The sequence below is a fragment of the Leuresthes tenuis genome, unplaced genomic scaffold, assembly GCF_036924035.1.
Source record: "Leuresthes tenuis unplaced genomic scaffold, fLeuTen1.0.hap1 SCAF_9, whole genome shotgun sequence".
In the NCBI taxonomy this organism is placed as follows: Eukaryota; Metazoa; Chordata; class Actinopteri; order Atheriniformes; family Atherinopsidae; genus Leuresthes; species Leuresthes tenuis.
The window spans coordinates 2,351,537-2,371,916 of NW_027325363.1; the positions used below are offsets into that span (position 1 = coordinate 2,351,537).

Below are 20,380 nucleotides of genomic sequence, written 5' to 3' on the forward strand. Positions count from 1 at the left end.
TTTACGGGGGTTTGAGGGTTGATTTGTTCTATCATTGTTGTTTTTAGCCTCTTTGAGGCACTTTGTGTTGCTTTTAAAGTATAAAAGGTGCCATAAAAATACAATTTGATTAGATTTGATAGTTGGCTCAGTGATACTACTCTAACTGATGAATTTTTAGCAGCAGTAGTGGCTTTTGTGCTGTATCAGTTGTAACAGCAGCAACATTTTTCATACAACAACTGAGTGAGTAACATTAGAAATGTTCTGTTTGATCGCAGTAAGTCCTAAAAGTGCTTGAACACTTGAGTACCTGGAAGGCTCCCTCTGATATGCTGTGCAGCTGGTTGTTGGCCAGGATGAGGTGCCTCAGGTTCACCAGCCCCTGGAAGTGGGAGTCGTCCAGGACGGTGAGGCGGTTGGCGTCCAGGTGGAGGGCGTGGAGATCCTGGAGGTCGGCGAAGGTGTACGGCCGGATCTGGCTGATGGTGTTTCTGCTCAGAGTCAGATGGATCTGGATGTAGAATGAAACACAGGATGGACATTACAGCCAGAAGGACTGGCTTCGCTTTATCATTGCACTCACTGCTCTATTTATCTTTCCTGATAAGGTTTAATTCGAGCTTCCAGCTTTGTGTCAGTATTTCTGTCCACCTGTGCTGGCAGGTTAAAGGTCACGGGGACTCTGTGGAGGTAAAACAGCCAGTCAGGGTACAGGCTGGCCTTTACACTCTCAGCCAACCTGCTGCTCTTCTAATGTTCGTAATTCATTCAAAAGCAGTGTCAGCTTGTTCAGCTGAGAGTGATAAATAACAACTGGGTCCCTCCGTTGATAAATAACTATCACTCTCAGACCAACTAACCTTTAGAGATCACTCTGATGCTCGTTCAGCCGCTTTGCATTACTAAACATAAGAAAGATCAGACCATACCTGACCCAACATGCCCCCCAGCTCCTGCTGCAGGCCATGGTCATCTCCCACCTTCACTACTGCAACGCTCTCCTAACTGGTCTCCTAACTGGTCTCCTAACTGGTTTCCTAACTGGTCTCCTAACTGGTCTCCTAACTGGTTTCCTAACTGGTCTCGTAACTGCTCTCCTAACTGGTCTCCTAACTGGTCTCCTAACTGGTTTCCTAACTGGTTTCCTAACTGCTCTCCTGACTGGTCTCCTAACTGGTTTCCTAACTGCTCTCCTGACTGGTCTCCTAACTGGTCTCCTAACTAGTCTCCTAACTGGTCTCCTAACTGGTCTCCTAACTGGTCTCCTAACTGCTCTCCTAACTGGTTTCCTAACTGCTCTCCTGACTGGTTTCCTAACTGGTCTCCTAACTGGTCTCCTAACTGGTTTCCTAACTGGTTTCCTAACTGGTTTCCTAACTGGTCTCCTAACTGGTCTCCTAACTGGTTTCCTAACTGGTCTCCTAACTGGTTTCCTAACTGGTCTCCTAACTGGTTTCCTAACTGGTTTCCTAACTGGTCTCCAGCCTGTGAAACCTCTGCAGATGGTCCAGAACGCGGCGGTGCGTCTGGTCTTGGATCAGCCTAAAAGAACACGCCCCCCCTCTGTTCATTGAGCTCCTCTGGCTGCCCTTAGCATCAGATCCAAGTCCCTGATGTTAGCTACAAAGAGCTTAATGGAACGGCTCCATCTACTTGAATGCTCTTGCAAAGGCTTCTGTCCCAACTGGGTCCCTCCGTTGGTCCCAGGATTGTCGTCTAGCAGCTCCTACACCACGCCTAAGACAATCCAAACTCTGTTCATGTGTCGTCCCACGATGGTGGAATGACCTACCGAGCGCTACCAGAACAGGGGCGTCCCTGTCTATCTTCAAGAAGCTCCTGAAAACCCAGCTCTTCAGAGAGCACCTCCTATCCCAGCACTTACCTTGTACTTCCCTACCCCCTCTATCTCTGCACTTTATCTTTCTGCACTTCCTTCTATGCCTGCACCCTATCTCTACTCTGTCCCCTCTGACAGAGTCGGACTCCTGGGTTCCTTCTATGTAGCTTATTGTTAGCTTTATATAAAGCTGTTATATCTTCATTTGTAAGTCGCTTTGGATAAAAGCGTCTGATAAATACAGAAATATAAACTCTATGCTTGACCGAATAGTTCATAACACATTTTTCTGCAGTTATTTCAGTTTTACTCTGACTTTAAGGTCAATATTGAGAATCCTGGCACCCAAAAGAAAATCCTCGGTGCAAGTAGGACCCGAAAATTAGCCAAAATTCTACAAGAAAAGGTCACATTTTGTCTAAAAATGGATTTGTCAACCAACATTTCACAATGATGTGGTTGATGATGCGCCTTTGTGACAACATCTGCACTTAAATTAACCAAATAACTGCTAAAACGTGAATAATAAAGTCTTTCTGCACTTCCTTCTATGCCTGCACCCTATCTCTACTCTGTCCCCTCTGACAGAGTCGGACTCCTGGGTTCCTTCTATGGAGCTTATTGTTAGCTTTTTATAGAGCTGTTATATCTTCATTTGTAAGTCTCTTTGGATAAAAGCGTCTGATAAATACAGAAACAGAAACATAAATCTGCCCGGTTTTCATGAACTAAACTGCCAGAAACACTTCCACCGTACACAAAAGATCATGAGTGTGAAGAGGCAAAAACATATTCTATTAACACCCAAGAAAAGGTCAATGAGCTCCCACACGTTTGTTTGGAAACGCGTCTGATCACCAGGGACATCTGTGGCGTTCTGTCACCGCTAAATGAATAAAACCTCATTTCCCACGTCTCCCTGTGTGTGAGCAAACATCAGCTGTGATCAAACCGGAGAGGAAACGCTTCTTTCACACACCAAGGAAGCTTCCAGCTGTGATGAGAGTTTCTATTAGGTGATTAAACATCAGGATATTGGTGTTTTTCTTTCTGAATTTGGGGAATATGCACGATAAAGACGTCACCTAAGTCAACACGATGTAAGGAGCAGATGTTCCTGTGAGGAATACACATGAATACTCGTCCTCAAAATGTTCTTTTTTTATTAAAAGTACTGAGAGCTGAACTCTTTTCTGTATTCAGAGCGATAAAAATTCTCTTCTGATAGCATCACACCATTAGCCTCAATTTACTGTGAATGTCGCTTCCTCCTTTCTTCAAACTTCGACCAGCGAAGCCCTTAATTTCTCCAGAATTAGGCTTTTGTCACAGATGTCCTCCGCCTGCTCACACCTGCGGTTATCATCTATAACAGCTGGACACAACCACCGCCAGAAAAAGTGTCAAAACAAACATAATTAGAATGTGTTGTCGCTGCATTCGGAGACGAAACTCCGCGCTTGAAGCTGAGCTAAATGATGGCCACAGGCCATGGCAGCAGGATGGATAAAGTGTCACAGCCAGGCACGGCGGAGCAGGACAGACGCATTAAATCAGGTAAGAATGCCTTTCTTTGGACTATCTACACACGGATGTGGAAGCACAGCCTTTGGCGTCTGTGACTGTGTTTCCTGGACATTTACCTGCTTTTTCATTTGTGGTTTCTGCTTGAGGACATGCTTCAGCAGCAGCTGGGTTCTGACATGAGTTATGAAGAGTGATGCTTTCAGCAGTGTCACAGTTTAGGTTTTAATCGTCTTGTTTTCAGGTTCTGTGCTGGTCAAGCATTTAGTCTCCTGTTTTCCTTTCATTCACTGCAGAATCCTCACTATCCCTTCATGCCACAGAGATAAGTCTCTTTTTGCCTCATAGTCTTGTTTAGTCATAGTTAAGTATTTTGATCCGGCTCTGCCGCGCTTTATGTTTTTTTGCTTGTTTTTGTTCTTGCTCCCTGTTTTTTTTAAAAAATAAATCAAGTTTTACTTTGAAGAACTGCATCTGGGTCCTACCTCTCCAACGAACCGCGACAAGCAGCTCATTTACTGTTGTTAAAACTGCGACATTTACCTGTATGTCACACTTTAGACCAAACATCTGCACTGAAAATGCTGGCTCTTTATCTGACATTTGCACTGTGCAAATATAGAAAGGACTGGGTTCGTATTGATTGGCTAAGATCATAATTGGAACCCTGTTTTAATGTTAAAGATAAGATGACATCAGTACACAGACCACTGGAATGAAATAAACCAGTTGATGGCCTGATGGATGGACTGTGTGAACCTGTGTCTTTTTAGGGTCCAACCAGTGGAAAATCTTCCTTTAGAGCATAGTCCGGTCCTCGAGGGCCGCTGTCCTGCAGGTTTTAGATGTTTCACACCTGATTCAGATTAAATGGATCTCTTCGAAAGATTGTTAAGTTCTGCTAATGATGCATTGATCTGATTCAGGTGCGTTGAAGCAGGGAAACATCTAAAACCTGCAGGAAAACATCTAAAACCTGCAGGAAAACATCTAAAACCTGCAGGAAAACATCTAAAACCTGCAGGAAAACATCTAAAACCTGCAGGAAAACATCTAAAACCTGCAGGGAAACATCTAAAACCTGCAGGGAAACATCTAAAACCTGCAGGAAAACATCTAAAAGATGCAGGAAAACATCTAAAACCTGCAGGAAAACATCTAAAACCTGCCGGAAAACATCTAAAACCTGCAGGAAAACATCTAAAACCTGCAGGAAAACATCTAAAACCTGCAGGAAAACATCTAAAACCTGCAGGGAAACATCTAAAACCTGCAGGAAAACATCTAAAACCTGCAGGAAAACATCTAAAACCTGCAGGAAAACATCTAAAACCTGCAGGAAAACATCTAAAACCTGCCGGAAAACATCTAAAACCTGCAGGAAAACATCTAAAACCTGCAGGAAAACATCTAAAACCTGCAGGGAAACATCTAAAACCTGCAGGAAAACATCTAAAACCTGCAGGAAAACATCTAAAACCTGCAGGGAAACATCTAAAACCTGCAGGGAAACATCTAAAACCTGCAGGAAAACATCTAAAACCTGCAGGAAAACATCTAAAACCTGCAGGGAAACATCTAAAACCTGCAGGAAAACATCTAAAACCTGCAGGGAAACATCTAAAACCTGCAGGAAAACATCTAAAACCTGCAGGAAAACATCTAAAACCTGCAGGAAAACATCTAAAACCTGCAGGGAAACATCTAAAACCTGCAGGAAAACATCTAAAACCTGCAGGAAAACATCTAAAACCTGCAGGAAAACATCTAAAACCTGCCGGAAAACATCTAAAACCTGCAGGGAAACATCTAAAACCTGCAGGAAAACATCTAAAACCTGCAGGAAAACATCTAAAACCTGCAGGAAAACATCTAAAACCTGCAGGGAAACATCTAAAACCTGCAGGAAAACATCTAAAACCTGCAGGAAAACATCTAAAACCTGCAGGAAAACATCTAAAACCTGCCGGAAAACATCTAAAACCTGCAGGAAAACATCTAAAACCTGCAGGAAAACATCTAAAACCTGCAGGAAAACATCTAAAACCTGCAGGAAAACATCTAAAACCTGCAGGAAAACATCTAAAACCTGCCGGAAAACATCTAAAACCTGCAGGAAAACATCTAAAACCTGCAGGAAAACATCTAAAACCTGCAGGAAAACATCTAAAACCTGCAGGACAGCGGCCCTCCAGGACCGGAGTTTGACATCCCTGCTTTAGAGTTTATGTCAACTGATGATTCAGAGTTGAAAAGAAAAGACATTGTCATCCTACTGCTGCAGAAATCCCTGAGCATCAAACTGAGCGTGAAGGTGTTGAGACAACTGGGCTCTGACCAGGCTGGACATGTTGGCGAAGTCCCGGTGCCTCAGGGTGGTGATGAAGTTGTCCATCAGCCTGAGCTCGGCCGTCTGCCGGTCGATGTTCGGTGGGACGAAGAGGAGGCCCGTCTTGGCGCACAGCACCGTGTAGGACGGCATCAGATTCTGGCAGGTGCACCGTTTTGGACAAAGCATGGAGGAGAAGCAGGAGGGGAGGAAGGACAGGAGGATGAGGAGAAGGCAGACCGACGACGAGACGGGATCCATGGCTACCGGCCTGCTGCAAGAGAGAAACAAAGAAAAGAAAAACTGAATTAGTGGGAGGCATCAAAGGTGGCGATTTACTCAGTCTGGCTCCCACTGACACGACTATCGCTGTGGCCCCATGTGAAAGGACACAAAGGGACGAAAATACGCAACTAATGTGTTCATCTGCGCAGTTTCCAGCCTTTCTCACAGCTCTGAACATCACAGCAATCCCTTCTTTATGCTTCTCCACAAAAACTTTTCCAGTAAAAACATCAGAGAAAGAGGAGGAACAGCAGAGGTGGTAAATTAAAGAAAGTTTCTGGCTGCAGAGCATGCTTTTCTCTGCTGAGTAAGTTGTCTGCAAGTGAGAGTAAACAGCACTTATATCATCAATTAAGCTCACTGCACTCTAATGATTACAATCTAAAGAGAACACTGAGGAGAAGAAATTATGTCCGTCTTGCTTCATAAATTTAATAGATTCTTCTCTGCATTTAAATGTCCAACTTTCCCAGCCGAGTCAATAAAGGAATACATTTACGCTGACACTGATTTCTCTCCCTGTGGTTTCCACGTTCAGCTCAGCCTGAATAAACTCAGACAAGAAGAACAGCACAGAAAACATAAGAAGGAATGATAAATCATGCCAACATATCCAGTCATTCAGCTCCTCCGGTGGACTCCCGCCTGTACACTTTCTGAAAAGTTCCACCGAGCTGGAAGAGCGATGGCAGGAGGGTCGAAAGCAAATAACAAAAGGAAGAAAGACTCTTATTTAGAGCTCTGAAAAATTCAAGCTGCAGCGCAGAATGCAGAGCAGGAAGCCTGTTTGTTTCCCCGTGACGGTGAAGAGGACGGGGCATGGATCTCAATGAGATGAATGATCGGGAGAGACGACACCTAAATGTCTAATTGACGAAAACGCACAAGATGGGAATCATTCAAGAAATAATGAGTGACAACTGGAACTCGCTCACTTCGAAGGGAATTTTCAGGATTTGTCACAGAGGTTTGATCATGAATGAATTCCAGGTGAATGTGAGGTCTGGCAGAGTTCTGCACCCGTGGGGCTTCTCACTTTCTTGGCTCATTGCTCAAATCCTGTAAAAGTTTCTTTCGGCTGGGTCAGCTAATTAAACAAACAACCGAAACATCGAATCCGTCATGTCAGGCCTTTAAAGCGCAGTTTAAACCGTTCTTCATTAGTAGAATGAGCAGGATTGCCATAAAGTCTGAAAGCCTGAGGTAGGATCTACAGCAGGGGGTTTGGAGGATGCTCCCTGGCTTGGAGGTCGTCTTTAACTAAGAGGAGAGAGGCAGATGAGAAAGGGAAGAACAACAGTAGGAAGGGTGTGGAATCAGTGCCACACCCTTCTTCGACAGAAACAGATATTCAGTGTTTTTAGTGGTTCATCTGAGTCCATTCCTGCTGAATCCCAGATTTCAGCTGGTTGCTGTTGTCTGGTTCTCCTCTTCATGATGCTCCAACATCTGCAGCAGGAGACAGATGTGGACTGCAGGCATTCAGCTTCCTTTAATGACTCTTTTTAATGCTTTGAACTGAGTTTTTCACAGGAATCTGAGTCCATTCCTGCTGAATCCCAGATTTCAGCTGGTTGCTGTTGTCTGGTTCTCCTCTTCATGATGCTCCAACATCTGCAGCAGGAGACAGATGTGGACTGCAGGCATTCAGCTTCCTTTAATGACTCTTTTTAATGCTTTGAACTGAGTTTTTCACAGGAATCTGAGTCCATTCCTGCTGAATCCCAGATTCCAGCTGCTCAGCAGTCCCTGGTTGCTGTTGTCTGGTTCTCCTCTTCATGATGCTCCAACATCTGCAGCAGGAGACAGATGTGGACTGCAGGCATTCAGCTTCCTTTAATGACTCTTTTTAATGCTTTGAACTGAGTTTTTCACAGGAATCTGAGTCCATTCCTGCTGAATCCCAGATTTCAGCTGGTTGCTGTTGTCTGGTTCTCCTCTTCATGATGCTCCAACATCTGCAGCAGGAGACAGATGTGGCCTGCAGGCAGGCAGCCGAGGACACATCGTCCTGCTGAAATAACCACAGACCTCCCGGGAAAAGACATCACCTTGATGGCAGCATCTGTCTCTCCAGAACTCCAACATCCAGCTCAGCATCAGTGGTACCTCCACATAAGAGTGACATTTTGAGTTGGGTTCCTTTTAAAAGCTCCTCTTTGCTGCGTAGCATTGGAAGAACTGCTGGGTTATTTAACCTTGTGATCCATCTGCTCCAGTCCACTGCAGACGGGGAGCACAGCTCATCAGTAACTTGGGTTTCTGATGATCATTGCGGCAAATCGTCACAACTAAACATGAGTTTGGTTGGGTGTGGATCACGAGACAAACGGGTTAAAAGAAAGGAGACAGAGGTGACCAATCCTCCCCACTTGTTTACGGCCACATCACCAATTATCCCAGCGAATGTATGCTGATTTATGAGATTACTTTCAGATGGGTTTAGCTGCTGAATTCAGCTGCAGCGAGATGCTGGGTCTCAGAGGAACAGTGCTGCTCTGAGAACAGATTTAATTTGTTTAGTCAGGCCAGCTTAGCGTGAGAAAAATGCAAAGCAGCTTCTTTCCCAGCGACAGGCACTCCTCCATCTCTGTCGTCCTCTCCTCTTTTGATCACTTGCTTCTCGAGTGAAAGTGCTTCTCATTTCAATTGCATTGCTTCTTTTCTCCACTCCTCCACTTATCTCTTTGCCTGCATCATCCCTCCTTCACTCTTTTCAGCTGTTTCCAGATGTATTTCTCTCCTCTGACATACCAGCCATCCCTTCATTTCTCTTTCCCCACCTTCCTTTCATCCGTCTTCTCTCCCATCACAACCGCTGCCTTCATCCATCCTTCTGTTTCTACATTTCCATTCCTATAACATCATTCATTCATCCATCTCTGCATATCATTTCCCTCTCCATCTTCCCCCCTCCTGCACCTTTGCAGACTGATATGTTCCTCTTTCATTCATCTATCCAGTCTTCAAACTCTCATCTATTTTCACACAGTTGTCCTCCAGTCATTCTCACTTCTATTTGTCAAGGTTGTTTCATCTCAATCTTATTCATAATCAGAAAGAGCACGTTTAAAAATGCATGTACGTGTGTCCATGTGGGACGTGCCGTCTGTAAAACGAACAGAGGATGGTGAGCGACTTGGTCCTATTTCCCTTATGATAATGAAATGTATGATTGGAAGTAGACATTTTAATTTGCGTGATGATTGAGTTTCACAGGTCTGCCTGTTAGGTTCAAACTTTCCTTTAAATTAACAGCAGGTAGCAATGAAGCATCAGCATCTTAATTCCCGCTTTGAATCTGTTTTTTCTGACCACAACAAGTATTTTCAGGGAAAAAGCAAATGGACATGGTTTGGGCAGCTCTTTGAAAGAATTTGGGGACCAAACAGAATGATCTCTTATTGTTATTTTCGGCTATCCAGGAATTATTTACAGAAAAACAAGCTGTGAGGTTAGCAAGGCTGCTGGGATCTGTGGGTTTTATCATGTACAGCTGACAGTCATCAGCGTAAAAACAGTAACGTTATTGTGGTCTCGAATAAGCTGCCAAGAGGCTGCATGTAAAAAAAGAACAGGAGGCCAAGGATGGAGCCCTGTGGTGCACCACAATCAGTTGAGCCGTGGAAAGTTGATAGAAAGGGTTTTGCTGGAGTGAGATGAACATAATAAGCCAAAAATTTAGTCCTTAATCCCAACCCAGGACTCTAAAACAATGCAGGAGGATGTGTGGGTTCTCTCCGGCTTCCTCCCACCGCCCAGAAACATGCATGTTAGGTTAACTGGTGACTCGAAATCATCCCTAGAAGTGAGTGTGATGGACTGCCGACCTGTCCAGGTGTACCCTGCCTCTCGCCCAATGACAGCTGGGATATGCTCCAGCCCCATCGCGCCTCTCAGTTAGATTAAGCGGAGATAGAAATTGGATGTATTACCCACTAGTTGTTTTTTCTGCCTGGAGTAAAATATCACACCAGCAGATCTTAACATCATGGGAGCTGGTGAGTCTGACAGCTGTTATGAGCTGACAGCCACAACAGCATGAGAGATGAGCCAATCGGAGATAAGCGGGGAGAACTGAGAGTGGGGGCGTTATCTGGGATAGAACCAGAAGCTGTTTATGAACAAAGAAATATGAGAATGTACCTGCATTTAGAGATAAAAACCAGAGCAAACGTTAGAGAAATATATGCAGTATGAATAGAAGGGTTTTTAGATCCACGTGGACCTGATGGTGAATCCAGTGCAGCTGCATGAACAGGAAGAGGAAGTCAACAATAATGTTACATCCACAGAAACAAAGTAGTTATATAAAAATGTCTTAGAATAACAGAGGAGGCTGGGGCTCATTATTTTGTCTGACTCCTGAGCAAACAGCAAGAAAAACATCACCACAGAGCAGGAAGGATGTGAAGATTGGGGGAAAATGTTTAAATCAGGGTGATAGAGGAAAGGCTGATGGAATGAAAGCCAAAGGAGAGGAGACAGAGTGAACAAACATGTCAAAGAAAGGAAAATATGGAAGACGCCGAGCAGAGAAGGAAAGAAAACGCCATTTCCGGCCAGCTGGTGGGGATGTTGTGTTGTGCTGCATCTTTGAAATGTGCAGAATGAAGGCTGGGAGAAGAGGAAGGCCACCGTTCTGATGTGATTGGTCGACTGTGGCAACAACACAGCAGAAAGAAACAAAGAACGACAGCCTGAGAGGTCTAAATTAGTGTCAGAACTGAAGCAGAAAGGAAACCTTCACGGCCGTCACTCTGGAAACATCCTGCAACTCATTTCTTCTTTGTCTCAATCTTTTTCTGGCAGTGGCTTACAAATGGATCAAAGTTTAATGAACAAAACACGACTTTTCCATTTTCTAGTTTGAATTTCTTTTAGTTCTTACATCTACATCCAATTCTGATCTGCAGAAGCTCATCGTTAACGAATGCATTCCCAGAATACATTTTCCATTATACACACAGCAAGCAACTAAAGAACGGGCTTCAGAGTTATGTTAAAGCAGTTCTTTGCACTTTAGGAGACATCAAACTCTCAAAAACTGCAAAATTACTTCACTTTGTGGTGTCCAAAGTCCAAAATCACAAAATACTAATGTATGCATTACTTGAAACTGTCAGAAAGATATAATAACTGTTACATGAGGGTGAAAAGTGATGTGATGACATCATGGCTGCCCTAAAATGACCCCAATGAGTCATTCGTTTGTGCAACAATACGACCTAAGATTACTGTTAGAGTTTTTAGTTGTTATCTCCTGATAAACCCTGTTTTACAGTTATATTCCTGTGCTTTAATTGCACTCATATGCTATGCCATAAAAATCATGTATGGATCTTATTCTGCATTAGTTCTAATCATGTGATGGTGAAATGTGTGAGTATGAACAAAGGAGATGCTTCAGGACGGAGCCTTCCGGAGGTCAACTGAGTTTAACTGAGTTCAAACTAGTTAAACTAGTTTGAAGATGTATCTTTTTGAATGATTATCGTTAAAATCTCACACTCTGAAGTTGCAGATGTGTTTCTAAATGTTGGACAGATTCACACGTTCTGAAGTTTCTATGCAACCTTTTGTTTTGTAAAGCTCCTCCCCTTTTCTTATCTCTGAATAAAACCAGGCTGCTGCACAGAGGGAGTCGGAGATTGCTGGAGCTTGCTTAGACACATAAACCTGTCCCCTTTTGCAAAAGCTGAACTTTATATTGATCTCTTGTGTGGTTCTTTCTGTTTAAGGTGGGACTTCGTTAATAAGAACGAAAAACCCTATCAATTACGTTCAAAGACCACCCCTAGTGGTCGTGAGAGGAACTGCACGTGAGGTGTTGAAACAGGGTCCTTTAAAGTGAAAGTGGGGGATTAATTTCTAACCCTAACCAAGGGATTTCCTCAACTCAGCAAGGAAGTGACACAATGTCGTCATAATGAGCGAAAAAGTGCCAATTAAAGCGACAGAAGAATGTATTTTAGGCTTCACCAAGTGGCTTTACTGCCTAAACCCTGGACTTTTTGACTTTACTGTCAGTAGCAGCTGCTCAGTGTTGGGCATCACATAATAAATAAAGAGATAGGCTGCTATACAAATTGAATCTTCAGATGTTCTGCACGGATCAACAGGAAAAGCCCTGACATGTGAAGACATTAACACAAAGCCTTGGGTCTCAGCATTTATCATCCTGTTGCTCAGATACGAACACGGTAAAAGATGTTGACTCGATCTGATTTTAGGAAAGAAATGACTAAGTTGGACCGAACTAAACCCCCTGTGGTCCAAGTACATTTGGACATAAGGATTCAGCCATGATGGGATAATTTAAAGTGAGATTGTGTCTTATACACTTCATGAATGCTGTTTTATCACATTGAAAATGAATGAATGTGCCGCACACACACAGTAAAATTAGCGCTCTTGTGAGGCTGTTTACAGAAAATAAAGCAGCGTTAACTCACAAAGGTTCAGGCTGAGATGGTTCCCAGAACTGTAGCATAAACACGGTCTTTAAATCTCAGCTTATCGCGTTAGGAGACACCCACATGAGATGCCCTCGCTGCAGCTGCTGTACTCAAAGCTGTCCATTGGTGTTATGTTAAGTTACGTCACGTTTGGTAACGACACATCATTTTGCCCTTTGTTCTGATCTCAGTGTGACCCGATTATAATAAAGCCTGTATTTCTACAAAGAGTTTAATGCAGAGAGTGTTTTCCAGACTGATCGTGACGTCTCTGGCAGCGGGAGTGAGAAGCTGAGCTTTCCAGTTCTGCCACATCATCTCCGTCTCACTTTGGCTGCTTCGACACACTCAGCCTGCTGCTGCTGATCCTTGGATGATGCGTTCGAAACCGGATTAAAATCAATAATAACCAACATCCATAGGGCCAAAGGATGATGATGATGCACGAGTGAAAGATGTCAGAGCTGCTTTCACACATATTAAAACAGACTGAACCTCACATCCATACCAATGCAATGTGCTTCTGCAGAGAGGTGGACCTTTAAATCTGATCCAAGTATGTTAGGAGAACTGAATGTTCTGCCTATAGCAGGGATGTCAAACTCCGGTCCTCGAGGGCCGCTGTCCGGCAGGTTTTAGACGTTTCCCTGCTTCAACGCACCTGAATCAGATTAAATGCATCATTAACCCTTTAGGCGCCAGAGGTTTTTTTGAAAATCCTTGATTTTGACAAATAAATCTCAAAAGGCTTTATCATAAAACTGATAGGAGATAGAGACTTTCTGTAATTCAGAGAAATGTTAAGTTTATGTAGGAAGCAAATTGACACACCTAATTTGCATATTATGATGTCATGGGCTGGCGGCCATCTTGGATTATAGAATTTTTATGAAATTTTCATGTTTCAATGATGAAATGCAGCCTTTTTCCCCGAAATATGCCCCTATGAATGTCTGTGCTATATTCAATATTCTATATTCAATGCGCTAGACAATGCAAAATGTAACACTGTAAATTATTTCTAGTAAATGGCCGAAAAAATGTGTACTGAATGTTCTGCACATAGCCTATAGGAATCCATGCTGTTTTAAATGATCATGGTTTATGGATTCAATCTACTGTAAATCCCTGTTTTAATCTGGAAGCAGCTTCTTGCTTTCACATTAGTTACATTTCTGCACAGTTTGCTGCAGGAGGGTAAATGTTGGCTGGCCTGTGTCATCAGGTGGCGTTTGTCTGGAGATCAGCAGGTGGAGGCTGCTATTTGAAGGGACTTTTTTAAGTTTTATTGACTTGTTATTGCATATCTTACTCATAATATATTGTTTAAAGATTCAGTTTCCACTGTGACTTTTTACCTCAGCTCAACCTGATCAATCTGAGTCTCTTTTCTTTGTTTTCAGAGTGTTTTTGTTTACCCGTGGGGTCTTATTACCTTATAACTAAAGCTTATTAAATGGCAAAGGCTTTGTGAAGGTTAGGGTTAGGTCAGGGATGAGTCTCTGCCTTAAACAGAGGAGTTTAAGCATCTCGGGAGTGAAAGTTACGGATCGGGGCTCCGTCAGCAGTAATGAGGGCGCTGCTCCGGTTCGTTGTGATGAAGAAGGAGTCCATCTTTGTTCAAACCCTCATCTATGGTCACAGAGTCAGGAGTTTGCTTCAGAGGGTGGCTGCGCTCAGCCTAAGGAGGGAGGGAGCTGCTCCTGTCCAACCTGGATGACGCCTTGGAGCAGAACCAGAACTCACTGGAGAGATTTTTTAATCCCTTCTGGCCTGGGAATGTCTCAGGATCCCCCGGGAGAAGCTGGACCAAGGGAACAAAGGGATATCTAGGTTCCCTTCTGGCCCAATTCCCTCTGCAACCGACCTCGGATAAGTGGAACGTACTGGAAGGATGGCTGAAAAGTTAATATAAGATAATAAAGTGACCAAATTGGTAACCAAACCTCTATCGCTGCCTTTTATGAAGCTGAACTCCTTGATCTGGGGGGTTCTGAACAGTTTCTATCATCAGCCCCTCTGCAGGAAGACTCAGGCTTTAATAATACAGTCACATGTTGACGCTGCAGTCCAATTATCGACATCAATCACGACATGCACAGCGAAGCATGAAAGAAAAACAGTGTTTTCTGCTAAATTATGGCAGCATTTTTGGAACAAACTCAGCTTACAGAAGGAGAAACTAGTTTTGCTCAATTTAATCTATATACTTCTGTGAAAAAGAGTGAATACAAGATGCCAAAAATGCATTTAAATGAACGTCAGTCATCGGCTGCTTTACTGGTGACATGTTAATGGGTCACAATGCATCGGTAGACCGGATGTCATGTCATTTATATTTAAATGCCATCAGCATTATGCTTATTACAGGTCACATGAAAATGGCAGCTTTAACTTTAACCAGGAGCTGTCGCGCAGCCATTTAAACCACTAAAAGGAGCCTCTCTTGTCAAATCTCTCTCACTCTGAGTCATCACTGGAGATCATTATTTAATGTATTTCATGTAATGATTTGATCATTTAATGACGGAGCAAATAAATAAGCATAAGAGCACAAATCCCACGACTCACCAGTCACCTCTACCCAAATAAATGGCCTCAGGATGTTGTGGGATGTATCAATAAACAATAAAACCCAAGACATGTATTGTGTCACTTGTGCTTTGTCTCAGTCAGCAGATTTAAGCCACCGGCGAGGAATTTATTCCAGTTTCTGACTAAGCATCTTATTTCTGCTGGGACTCAACAGCACAACACTCTGACAGTCAAAGACTGGAGATTAAATCCCCGTTTTAGGGCATCGTGGCTATCAGCACAGACACATTCTCATTTCTAACCCTTCACATTCTGATGCCTTTGAGCCTTCTTTTGTGGGTCTGTTTAGGAAACACTGGGGACCTCATTGCTGTCACCTTTAGATGCACATGGTACTGCTCCAAAGCTGCATTTTGTCAGTTATCCTTCTGCAAAGATAGGCGACGCAGCAGCTGTTTAAGTTCCACAGTTATCCATCTATTAGCTGCTGCTTCTCCGGGGGTCGGGGGGGCAGCAGCTTTAACAGACAAACCCAGGTGTTTTTTCAATTTTGGTAGCATTTATCATCATATAAACTTATGTATTTAGTCATAGATGTATTTTTTGCTGATAACGGCAGTTTCAGTCCTCCATACTGGTCAGTTTTTTGCTATAGTAAATAAAGTCGTGAAAATTATCTGGCTTAACTCCGGGAAAACAAATAAATACCAACTCATCACTGACATCCACATCTTTTAAAGCTTAATGTGTAGTCAGGATTCAAATGTATATTACAACAGTTTGGGCTGTAAACTTGTGAAAACCTTTAAACACAGCCTCAGAAACTAATTCAACGTTTCCAAGATGCAATTCAGCTTTTGAACAAAGGGGCAGTGTAACACATCAACAATTAAGTTGCTATGGTTTCTGTGAGAGGTCAAATGCAGAGGGCCACCTCCTCCAGCTCTTCTGGGGGGACCCCGAGGCGTTCCCAGGCCATAGTCTCTCCAACGTGTCCTGGGTCTTCCCGGGGTCTCCTCCCAGTGGGACGGGCCCAGAACACCTCCCCAGGGAGGCGTCCAGGGGGCATCCTAACCAGATGCCACCTCATCTGACTCCTCTCTGGAGGAGCAGCGGTTCTACTCCGAGCCCCTCCCGGATGACTGAGCTTCTCACCCTATCTCTAAGGGAGAGCCCAGAAGCCCATTTCCTTCGCTTGTATTCATGATCTCGTTCTTTCGGTCTCTACCCACAGCTCGGGACCATCGGTGAGGATGGGAACGTAGACTGACCAGTAAATAGAGAGCTTCACCTTCTGGCTCAGCTCCTTCTTCACAGCGACGGGTCGCTGCAGAGCAACACTGCAGACGCTGCACCGATCCATTCGTTCCTCACTGTGAACAAGACCCAGAGATACTTGAACTCCTCCACTTGGGGAAGGATCTCATTCCTGAGAGAGCGTTCCACAGTCAATGAGAGTTTATTCATCATTAAAATCAATAAAAACAACAAATATCCAATAATGTTTCAGCTGCAAAAGCTGCAAGAATAAGAGTTTCTGTGATGCTTATAGTATGATCATAGCACACTGTGATTTCTGGAACTCAAACTAAAAGACTAATGAGGGTGTTTGCTGTACTCTTTTTGAGTTAACATTCAGATAACCACAAAATGCCAGCCTGCTTCTACTTTAGCTGAGCTGGTTACATTCACATGTTCAGCATTTCCATGTGGATCAGGTCTGTTTCTCAAGAGGAAAAACAAAGACAGTGTGTGTAAAAACATAACCAATAAAGAAATTACATAAAGTGGGGGAAATGTATTGTTATCATGAAAGCCAATAGATAGATAAATATTTCTTTCTTTTGATATATTGGTAGAAAAATTATATAGTTATACAATGAGAAAAGCTGCAAGAATAAGAGTTTCTGTGATGGGGGGGGGGGGGGCTCCTCCTGTCTTTTGGTTCTCATAATACTGTGTAGCAAGAAAAAGTGTTTTTGACTGTCTGAACTCGTCTTCCCATAACATTAAATGGCGAGTCATGTCTTTTCCCATAACATTGAACGTCTCTTTCCCATAGCATTGTGTGGCCAGCAAGCATAAACAATATAAATATCAATAGCACCATTTTGTTAGTCAGACAACTCTGAGCAGCTTCCTGACAGGTTGTGCCGACTTGTCTCTTTCTTGCAAGAAATAAATGTTTTGTGTTAATCGTATCCAGCGACTCTGAGCCTAATTTTGAGAGAATTTTTCTAACAGCACCTAAAAGGCAAAGTGAGTAGAATATCTCCAGGAGCATCAAAGACAAGTTAAAGATAAAGTTTTCTACTTGTGTCATTGGAAGAAAGTTGCAGAGAAGAGTGCGGCAGCCTCTTATCTGTGAATATGAAGCCCTTTCACATGTAGAATAGTCAAAGTGTGAAGGTGGGGCTCTCACTGTGCTCTGAATCATACGCTGGATGGAAAACCCTTTACAAATATTCTTAGAGACGCAGTGTTAGCATGCAGTGAGATGGAAGGATCAGAGTCTGGGACCAAACCACAGGCCTCCAAAGGATGGGAGCACAGCAGATGATGATGTTTAATCCTGATATATCTGTTATATAATATAATATATATATATTAGATCTATTAGATTATATAATAATATATAATTATATAATAATATAATACAGAATATTGTTGAATACTGGCTGATAATGCTTCAGTTTATCAATTCCAAGACCTAAAACTAATTACTTTGTTATTTAAAGCACATTGAAATTGCTTGAATCCAACCACTTCGTCACATTTACATCAGATATTTCAACCTGAGCTCCAATCTAATGACAAACCTGCTGATTTCTCCAGGACCTTCTACTCATGGTTATTTAGTTATTCTAATGTATTATGGCAGATTTAACAGGAATTTGATGCTTAATGGCGTTAAATCTAACAGCAGTTTTTGAGTTATTCTACAATTTGTAAGTGCAGTAAGACTAGAATCACAAACTAGGACTCAATTAACTATTTAAAGGTTGAACTGGTGTTGATTTATTAATTAGTTCATGCTAAAACATTGTTAAGAGTCAAAGGCCTCGGAGCTGGAATATTTGTCATTCCTCCACACATTTGGAGACATCACCGGCTCCTTCTCATATTTAGTAGACAGACTAAATATGAGGCTGTGTTAGGAATGCAAAGCTCTCACTGTGCCAATCACTGATGCTGAACTTTCCACTGCATTCATATTAATGCGGCTGCAGCCGATATCAATCACTGTCCAGCCGCTCTGCTCAGTGTGAGCGCAGCTCATCAGCAGCACTGTGGAATCAGCCTCAAAGGCTCCAGATCAAAGTCTTACAGAAACACGCTTCACATTTAATGAAAAATTTAAATCTAATAAGCCTTTCATCACACATTTCACTTCTCCAAATCAATATATTTTTGGATTTTCTCCAGAAAACTCATTGTGTTTGCTCCTGTTTGATCACAGGATTGAGGGCAATTGTTGCTGAGGTGCATGTTCCTTCTCTGGAGCTGCACAAAATGTGGTGGAAGCCTACTGTTTGGTTCCTAACCTGAACAGTGCCGGGCTTCTAAAACTTACATTTTCACACTGAACCTCGCTGTAACACCCAAATGTACACGGTTTTTCAGAGCCTACATGCGTCCTACATGCTTTGAGGTTGCTGGGCTCGGGCATCGAGGCAGGTCTGGAAAGTTAGAGTCGTGGGGAGAGATTTTACGTCCTTTCTGTTGAAAAGAGCGAGTAAAAGTGGTTTTGTGCTTCTAAAACTTACATTTTCACACTGAACCTCGCTGAAACACCCAAATGTACACGGTTTTTCAGAGCTCTGCTGGAAGCAGGAGATTAATTGGGTTAATAAGCGAGGGCATCCAAGTGGTTTTTGGTTTGCATTGTGAAGGCCAAGCGAGAATTGCTTTGCATAGTTATGGAAAGACTTCTGTGTCCTACATGCTTTGAGGTTGCTGGGCTCGGGCATCGAGGAGGGTCTGGAAAGTTAGAGTCGTGGGGAGAGATTTTACGTCCTTTCTGTTGAAAAGAGCAAGTAAAAGTGGTTTTGTGCATCTGTGTCCCAGATGGAGTTTTTTGTGGGTTTGCTCAAGGAGGTCCCGGGTTGACCAGTAGTTACTGGAGAGATTAGATATCTCATCTGGTATCGGAAGGCCTTGGTATCAAGCAGAAGGAGGAGAAGGAGCATACCTACTTTGGGGATATCCTACTCTGGCTGTTGAAACCCAACCTCAAATATGTGGAGGAACATTGATGGATGGACCTGATACGACTTGATATTTAACTAAATATCTGGATCTTGAAAGCTTTAAAAAGGACTGTGTGAAAGCAGAGATGGAGATCCTGGGTCATGTGTTCAGTCAGTAACAGATGAGGCCATACCTGACCCAACACGCCCCCCAGCTCCTGGTGCCGCCCTGACTACTGCAACGCTCTCCTAGCGGTTAGCACTCCCCTCTACATTGGCTTCTTTCTGTGTCCATCATTTCAAACTGACCCCAGGAGTGAGTGGTTGTTTTTCTCATTTGGACGGGTGACCTGTCCACGAATCTCAGACCGTCTCTCTGACACATCAACATGGATGAAAGCCCATCACCTCCAACTTAACCTCCCAAAAACTGAGCTGCTGGTCTTCCCAGCCAAACCAACCAAACACCACAGCATCTGCATCCAAACTGAATCTCTTGCTCCATCAAAGGTTGCTGGAAACTTGTGTGTCATGATTGATGACCAACTAACCTCCAAAGATCACGTTACCTCGGTTACTCGTTCGTGCCGCTTTGCATTACTAAACATCAGAAAGATCAGACCATACCTGACCCAACATGCCCCCCAGCTCCTGGTGCAGGCCATGGTCATCTCCCACCTTGACTCCTGCAATGCTCTCCTAACTGGTCTCCTAACTGGTCTCCTAACTGGTCTCCTAACTGGTTTCCTAACTGGTTTCCTAACTGGTTTCCTAACTGGTCTCCTAACTGGTCTCCTAACTGGTCTCCAGCCTGTGAAACCTCTGCAGATGGTCCAGAACGCGGCGGTGCGTCTGGTCTTGGATCAGCCTAAAAGAACACGTCCCCCCTCTGTTCATTGAGCTCCTCTGGCTGCCCTTAGCCGCCTGCATCAGATCCAAGTCCCTGATGTTAGCTACAAAGAGCTTAATGGAGCGGCTCCATCTACTTGAATGCTCTTGCAAAGGCTTCTGTCCCAACTGGGTCCCTCCGTTGGTCCCAGGATTGTCGTCTAGCAGCTCCTACACCACGCCTAAGACAATCCAAACTCTGTTCATGTGTCGTCCCACGATGGTGGAATGACCTACCGAGCGCTACCAGAACAGGGGCGTCCCTGTCTATCTTCAAGAAGCTCCTGAAAACCCAGCTCTTCAGAGAGCATCTCCTATCCCAGCACTTACCTTGTACTTCCCTACCCCC

General features: G+C 43.5%; 1 protein-coding gene across 2 annotated transcripts in view; it reads right to left on the minus strand.

The window, feature by feature from the left end:
* LOC140313902 (leucine-rich repeat and fibronectin type III domain-containing protein 1-like protein) overlaps positions 1-20,380 on the minus strand; it is a 167,187-nt gene that overhangs the window by 83,737 nt on the left and 63,070 nt on the right. For both annotated transcript variants that reach the window (XM_072391888.1, XM_072391887.1), the window contains exons 2-3: positions 5,685-5,949; positions 293-493 (exon numbers count right to left, since the gene is read on the minus strand). In XM_072391888.1, the coding sequence (XP_072247989.1) occupies positions 293-493; positions 5,685-5,936 (453 nt within the window). In that variant the 5' untranslated portion in view covers positions 5,937-5,949. The remainder of the gene's footprint in view (positions 1-292; positions 494-5,684; positions 5,950-20,380) is intronic.